This window comes from Eucalyptus grandis, chromosome 7 (assembly GCF_016545825.1).
Source record: "Eucalyptus grandis isolate ANBG69807.140 chromosome 7, ASM1654582v1, whole genome shotgun sequence".
Classification (NCBI taxonomy): Eukaryota; Viridiplantae; Streptophyta; class Magnoliopsida; order Myrtales; family Myrtaceae; genus Eucalyptus; species Eucalyptus grandis.
In genome coordinates, this window is record NC_052618.1 from 46,356,282 (window position 1) to 46,364,543 (window position 8,262).

General features: G+C 43.7%; 1 protein-coding gene across 1 annotated transcript; it reads right to left on the reverse strand.

Moving 5' to 3' along the window:
* Window positions 1-519: 519 nt before the first annotated feature.
* On the reverse strand, window positions 520-3,619 carry LOC104447509 (tyrosine N-monooxygenase). The gene is made up of 2 exons (XM_039316629.1): window positions 2,666-3,619; window positions 520-1,149 (listed from the first exon to the last, which is right to left on the reverse strand). Exons 1-2 carry the CDS (start codon window positions 3,617-3,619, stop codon window positions 520-522), a joined length of 1,584 nt encoding a protein of 527 aa, XP_039172563.1.
* Window positions 3,620-8,262: the final 4,643 nt, after the last annotated feature.

Sequence of the window (8,262 nt, forward strand, 5' to 3'; positions counted from 1 at the left end):
TTCTGAACATTTTCAAAGAGGACGAAAAATTGATATATTGGGAATTAAGGTATATAGTGTGTTTGGACATGAAGATAAAAATGCACTACCTCGAGGAATTGCTAGCGTATCTGCGGATCCATGCAGAAGAAAACTCTTTGCTGACGATGATTTGAAAGTACAAGAGGTTTGTCGAATCATCATCAGAGCTACGCTATGGGAGTTCTGGCAGTCTAGAATCTACACACACGAAGTCGGATGCATTTCCTACTACCGCACAAGGTTTTAACCTTGTGGCCAAGTTTTGAATCGCTAGCTCTCATACCACTATATCACCATAGGCGGTGCATGAGCAATTGATCCAAGGGTCGGCGGCATAGTTACGCCTCATATCTTTTCATTTTATTTGAATCATACAATGAATGAAATGTTTAAAATTAGATTGCTTTCTATCTATTAAAAATTCTGGAATATATTTCTGTTGGTAGGGTGATATTCTAAGATGTCACATGGAAAAATGTACTAAAGTCACATACTTCTCTATATGGGATAGAGATGATTCGGCAAGCATGGCTCAGCTTGAAGAATTAATGGCTCGGCAAGGGACAAGTCATCCATTGACTCAATAAGATTGATGCTCGAAACACTAGGGGGTTTACTCCAGTTAAACCCTTGGATTAGCCTGGCAAGGAGCATCACGGTCATTGCTGTCCCAAGTTGCATAGCAATGCACCCGCGCCGGCCCGTGCTGAAGGAAATTAATCGCAGGTCGGGATCTGTAAGCACGACTTCCACGGCGTCACTCATGATGTGCCGCTCCGGCTTGAACTTGAGGGGCTCATCCCACACTTTAGGGTTTCTGCCAAGACCCATCCGGCTCACGAGGATGTGGCTACCCTTGGGGATGCGGTAACCGGCCACGACGGCATCGGACAGGGCGACATGCGGGACATTGAAGGGCGCGATTGGGTGGAGCCTAAAGGCCTCCCGAGCGCATGCTTTAACGTAGTTGAGCTGGGGGATATCGGACTCTTGGACTAACCTCTCCTTCCCCACAACTCTATCTATTTCTTCTTTGGCTTTCTTAAGGAGTTCGGGACGATATATCATCTCCGCCATTGCCCATTCCACTGCATTTGATGGATTGTCTACTGCGGCCATCATAATTTCCTACACATATCAAGATGTAAGGAAAAAAAATTTAAAAAACTTATGCATCTTGGAAATCTAATTTACAACCACAATATGCAAATAAGTTCATAGGAAAATCTTTCTTAAGAGTCTTGGTCGTTCTTTGGTTTGACATTGACATTAACACGCTCAAAATATTGACTGCATTTTTTGTAGGTAATTTTTTTTATGAAGAATCTTTCTTTAGGATTTTTAGGGTTAGTTGTAAGAATAATGCTCTATTCGGACAATTTACTAACAAAGTCCTCTTTTGACCGAATATATAACTTCCTAGGGAGAATTGTCCAAAAAGTCCTAAGCCTATTGCAGTTTTGTCAATTTAGTCATAAACCTTTTAATTTTGCCAATTAAGTCCTAAACCTTCTCACTTTTTGCCGATTCAGTCCATCCAGCCAATTTTGGCTAGAAAATGTTAATGTGGACGCCGACGGTGCCACGTAGAGCTGCCGGTGTTGACATGGACAATTTTAAATAATATTTTAATATTTTTCCTTTTTTTTATTTTTCTGTTTCTTTCCTCTCTTTTTTTTTTATTATTTTTTATTTTTGCCTTTTGGCTTTTTCCGGTGACGGCCACCGACCACGGCGACGGCCGGCTGGCCTCACCCGCCACGGGCGAGGCTTGGCCAGTGAGGGTGACCCCCGGCGAGGGCGCCCAGGCCTCGGCGAGCCAACCTCGCCAGATCTAGCGGGGAGCCCTCGCGGGGTCGCCCTCGCCTAGGCGGCGTCGGCCTCGTGGTGGCCAGCCAACGCCCGGCCGGCCAAGGCGACACTCCTTTGGGCGAGGGTGACCCCCGGCGAGGGCTCCCTCACCAGATCGGCGAGGCCGACCCTCGCCCGGGCAAGCGTCGGCCTCGTGATGGCCAGCCGACGCCGACACTCGCCTAGGCGGCGACCCCCGGCGAGAGCGGCATCGCTAGATCGGCGGGGAGCCCTCGCGGGGTTGCCCTCGCCCGGGCAAGAGTCGCCCCGGCCGGCCGGGCATCGGCTGGCCACCGCGAGGCCGACGCTCGCACGGGCGAGGGTGACCCTCGGCGAGGGCTCCCTTGCTAGATCTGGCGAGGTCGGCTCTCACGGGGCCAGGGCACCCTCGTCGGGGTCGCCCTCGCCCGGCCGGGCCTCGCCTTTGTGGCGGGCAAGGAAGGCCGGCCGTTGCCTATGGCCGGTGGCCGGCCACGAAAAAGACAAAAAGGCAAAAAAAAAAATATATATATATATTATTTAAAATTGTTCACGTCGGCACCAATAGTCCTACGTGGCACCGCCGGCATCCACGTCAGCATTTTTTGGCCAAAATTGGCCGGATGGACTAAATCGACAAAAAGTAAAAAGGTTTATGACTCAATTGGCAAAGTTAAAAGGTTTAGGACTGAATTGGCAAAACTGCAATACGTTTAGGACTTTTGGGCAATTCTCCCTAACTTCCTATTGTCAGCTTTCTAACCTTTCACGATCATAAATAGTTAAACACAAGAAGGAAGAATAAGTTTCTCACCGTAGCCTGTGCTTTGACTTCATATGACGTTAGCAACGGCTTCCCATCCGAATCCTTCAACATAATAAGAACGTCCAACAAGTCTTGAGGTTCTTTTCCATTGCTGTCCGAACTCGAATCGCCCCTCCATTGTTTGATTCTCTCGTTTATGATGGGCTCATGCAGCCTCCGAAACGTCCTCGTGCACTCTCTCACTACCTTCTCATGCCCATCGAGGTCAAATCCCACCAGGAATGGGAAATAATCAGAAATACAGAATGCGTACAGATAGTTTAGTGCATTGAACATTGCGTCCACGTGTTCTTCTTCATCAATGGTTGGTCCCCCATCTTCCCTTCCTTCGCCAAAGTACCTCTTGTTGAACACCAACCTTCTAATCACATTCCCACAATAGTGCCTTGTCGTGTGCCTCAAGTTCACTTGCCGTAGGCTTTTGCATTGGTTGAACACATGCTTCACTAGGTTATCAGCTTCCTCGGCCCTTTTGTCGTAAAGCCATTTGTGTCGTGCCGGGCATATGATCTGCGATGTCAGGACATGCCTCATCTTCTTCCACTGCTCCCCATAGGGCGAGATGACTGCCGTCATGTAGCTGCCACTGAATGCCTGGGCCGCCATCGAGACCGGCCTTGACGCGAATCTGGCATCCTGCTTCTTGAGGAACTCCCGGGCAATCTTCGGGTCAGTTACGGGAATGACATGCGTGTTTCCTATGCGGAAGCACGCAATGCCGGTGTCCATCACCTCCATCCAACGAAGGATCCACCGGGCTGGAGGCTTGTTTCGAACCATGTCCACGGCACAGCCAACCACCGGCCACGGGGCAGGCCCTGGCGGGAGCGGGAGCGGCTTAGATTTTCCTTTGGCGCTTTTGTACCAGAAATGTTTGATGATATTGTGTAAGATGACCAGTCCCACGAGAAGTAGGGCATAGGCCATGGTGGCGCAACTCATCATCGTGGCAGCAATCAGAATACCGTCGACTCGCTAGTTAGTCTTGTCCTCTGGAGTCTTATGAGAACAAGGATTTTGGGGAAATGAAGAAGATATGAGAGTTTGTGAATGAACATACACCGTTATAGATGTTGTTATATAGGGAAGCTGAAAATGACCAATCAATTATTGGCTTCAGCCATGAAATTAAAATATGGCGATGTGTTTTTTAAGGGATTTTCTTTTTTCACACCTAGTTTGAATACATCGTTTATAATAGTTTTGATGGTCCAAAACTAGCGGGATCTTGAAGAAATGTTATTCTGTAATTGTGCTCACCTCATACCTTTGTCGGCCTTTGAGTTGAGAACTCATGTTCATCACATGCAAGTTTCTTTTTGGTTGATAAAGATTTCTTAAGTAGAATAAATTCGCTGGACTAGCGAAGGATTACAAAAGAGGAAATAAAGATAGAATAAAATAGATACGAATTTCCTCATATGCGGAAATTCTGCGAAATCGGAAACGCGTGAAGCCCTTGCACGTGAAGATCAGTTAATTGGTGGGGCCCAAGGTGAAAGTTTGACCTGGGCACGCACGTGTAAAAGGAAGCTGCTGAAGCCATTTACGTCCGTAGAAGAGAGCCGCGAGAGAATTTAGAAAAAAACCCTACGAAGCCGCAAGCCGCAAGCCACGAGAAGCTTTGAAGAGATACGCGAAGCCGTACGTACGTATGCAGACAAAATACAAATGCTTGAGTTTCTGATTTTGGTGTACATAGAGCATTTTGTTTAAAGCTTGAATATATGGTAATTTTGTGCCGTGAGTTTATATCCAAGTGAATTTGTTTATTTATAAACGCTTTGGGTTTAAGTTAAATCTAGGTGTGGAAAACACTTAAGCGTTTGAGCGATTGTAAACTCTAATTCTTCGATTATAGTAAATTATTTGCTGCTAACTCTCCCCGTGGACGTAAGTACCGATACTCGGATTGAATCACGTAAATTTCTGGTGTCCTTATTTTTCTCGTTTATTTCTCTAGCGATTTCACGTTAACGTAAATTGCAAAATTTTGTCGTTTCCGCATATTATATTCCAACATTTCTCTTTGATAGGTCGAATTTGTACATAGGCCCGATTCCTCTTTATAAACTAATGCTCTACGCAAGGACAAAGGGAAAGAAAAACACATCTTCTAGCAGAAAAACATGTCGAATTGAACGAGTTATTATAAGGATGCTTGTCATGAGCGCTAAAAATAAGACGACCATAAATTGAGTTGTTGTCAATCTGCATTTTCCTAAGGCATCCCCTCATTTTTTGGTCTTCTTTATTGTGCACGAAACATGCGTGGGATAATGGAAAGAGCAAAGGACTATTAGAAGTCTACTAAATCTGGCAGTTTAATGTCTGCTTTATAGCTAATTTAGTCCGTTGACAGCTATCTCAACTCCCTTCCATTTCATCAGACATGCTCAAATATGAGAGTTTACTATCTGTTCTTGTCCTTGTTTAGCCTTGCAAAGTTAGGCGTTTAGATGATGGTTATTGCATATGTGATCTTGCCATGGTAGCTTGCTTGATCGGTGACACGGCGCATGTATGTCACGTTTTTCATTATTGCTAGATCCACTCTCTTTATGTGTAATTAAAAGGTATAAGAAATCTACAACGTTTATGATGTAACTTCGTGATTACAATCATTATTTCGCTTGTTTGTTCTGTCAAAAGTTCTATCTTGACTCATTTTTTGGGGGGAAAAAACATATATAAATTACGTCTAGCTTTTACCTTAAACCCAACCCCAACCCCAACCCCAAAAAAAGAAAAATCTCTCTGAAATTTCAAGACGATCTTTTAAAATGTTAGATTTCCATTCTTTTCAAATGAGAAACGAGTTAGTGCTATCATGAGCACGATAAGATTGAAGCTTTAAAATAACATTCTATCCTCTCTATAAAACTCGGGCCAGTGGTCGTGAGTGATGACATTTTATCCTCAAAATCTTGATCTTTCCATCTATTACAACAATCATTGGCTCACCACCGCTTGCAGTGGCCCAGTTGGATAAGTGCTCTCATGATCCTTTGCTAGAGGAGAGGAGTTCGAATCCCGCTGGCCACACGGGATCTTAAGTGCGACGTCGGGGTAGTGGGTCCTCCGCTAGCGTCGCCCCAGGGTTTACCCATCGTTACCCCGGGCCTGTCAGGTTGTCCGTGTTGGTATGGTGCGCGTGTTTCCTGAGTCATAATAAAAACAAAAACAAAACAAAAAACAATCATCGGCTCGTATTATCAGGACACTACTTTCTACATTAGAATTTTCATCGGAGCGCAGCAATAGATTGACAAGTAAGACTAAATTGTATTTCAATAGTTTCCGAATAGAATTGAGAGCCAACCTCACATACAATCCTTAAAAATAGTTGCGACATTCAAGTTTATCCCAAACGAATTCCTTATTTTGCCACGCTTGATCTTATAAGCAGCGAACCTTTTAGGGTTTAATGATTTTTGGCCATTTTGGCTAGAGGCAACGCGCAAGCTCTTCCATTCCCATAGTGTGAACGTAACAATAGAATTTCATTCTATTTTACTCGTGAAGATTGAAAGCCATGGATCGAAATAACTTAAAAAATGAAACGACGCGCATTGGATGACTTATATGATTTTTTTTTTTTTTTTTGCTAGTCCTACTCTATTCCTACTCTAACTCTCAGACTTTTGCTATGCCTTCTTGCAGGGCGTGGGAGTCGAAATCCACTTCTGAAACTAAATCGTCCCCACCCCAACTCTTTAAAAAGGTGGGGATTCGAACGCCCCACTTTCCCCTTCCAAGTTGGAAAAGTGGCTACTGGGGTAAACTCCAATAGTTGATGACTTATATGATGATGAAGCTCTTGCAACGTGTGCATGATTGTGAATGAAATATGTACGAAGAGAGAGATAACATTTTTTTTCTTGAAAATAATTGAGTTTATTTGAGGGAGTAGTCATATTGGGTAGCCTTTAAACTTAAATGACGAGAGAGTATTGGGTAGTCATGATCTTTTTTTATAATTTGATATAAGAGCATTAGGTAAAAAAATAAAAGATTAAAAAAATAAAATAGCAAATGTATGACCATGACTTCTAATAGATTCAGTTGATCTCTTCTCTCTTAAACTCTTGTGTAACTTTAATAAATAACTCTAATCATATTATAATCAGCACCCATCCCCATGTCATGATACCCAATCCTTTCCTCCAATTAAAAAAGGACAAATGATGTGTAATCCTCCCTAGACACGTGACAAAGCTTATCCCGTAAGACACCGAAAAGCCTCCTTGGTAACGTGGGACACCCGGTCTGTCCTTACCCGAAAGTAGCTATCATCAGCCAATTGTTTCCCCCTCTCGATCCACCGTTTTGAAGCAAAACCTGGGGTGTCGCCGCTCTATATAAACGAGCTCGCGCAGTTCACAGCTTCTATGTTGAATTCAACTGGCTCTGAAGTGGAATTTGGCTCTGCATATACAGGATGAAAGACCGAGGGTCGAAGTCGTGCGATTCTGAAATCAAGGGTACCGGAGATTACTCTTCGTCTTCTGGCTCGGAGCGATCGAGGAGGCTGTTCTCGGGCGGATCCGGCAACGGTTCGATGGCCCTGAAAGATGGCATTGGCAAGGGCAACGAGAGACGATGGGGCAGGCAAGCCGAGGAGTCGCTCAGGACCATCATGTACTTGAGCTGCTGGGGTCCTAACTGATAGACGGGCGTGCGTGCGTCTTCGCGCCGAGCTGAGATCGAGCTGGACCGCCGTTAGGCCCCTCGGTTACGACTGTCGAGCGCAGCGGCGAGCTGTTTTGGTGAGCTTGAATCGATGTTGCCTGGAAAGGTGTCGGCTGTCCGATCGTGTCGAGGAGATCGGACCAAAGCGATTCGCCAGGAGAACAGCGTTAAGTGTGGGATCATCATCGACAGGTTCTGCCGTTATGGAATTATTGTCAAGATTCATGGTGAATCTTTTGTGAACGGATCATGTATAAATGTGTATATCCCATCGAGGGTTGTGTTGAAATAAAGCTCAAATTGTTTTGTTTTATATTATATGACGATATCTAGGACGAAAAGTTCAAGTCTGGTCTGTCGCTACATCGATCAAAAAGGGCAAAATAACAGTATCATTTTTGTTCTATATTATATGATGAAATCTAGGACAAATGAGAATTGGTAACTTAATCTAAAAAAAATTGGTAGGTCATTCGGCAAAGGTTAGAAATTATATATGATGGTTGCTAAATTAAGACATTGGTTGGAAAGGTAACTAAAAATTTGATGAAATTAGTTTTTTTTTCGTCACAGATAAGAGATGTTGTTAGTTAAAGTTTATAGGCCGATAACTACTTCAAATGAGAGTTAGTATTGCAAAATTAGCTAGTAACTTAATCAAAAAAATGTTAGTAACCGCTTTAATTAAGGTTGGTGAATTCCTAAAAGTAATTGGTAAATTTAACGGTTTGGTAAGTAAGGATCTAAAGACCGATAATTCGAATAAAACGGTTGGTGAATAAAAAATAACAAATAGAAACATTGATAAACAACTTAAATAAGAGTCAAGGCCCATTTGATAACTATTATATTCAAGCTTTTGTCACATATGACACTTCTCATCTCCCAAATGT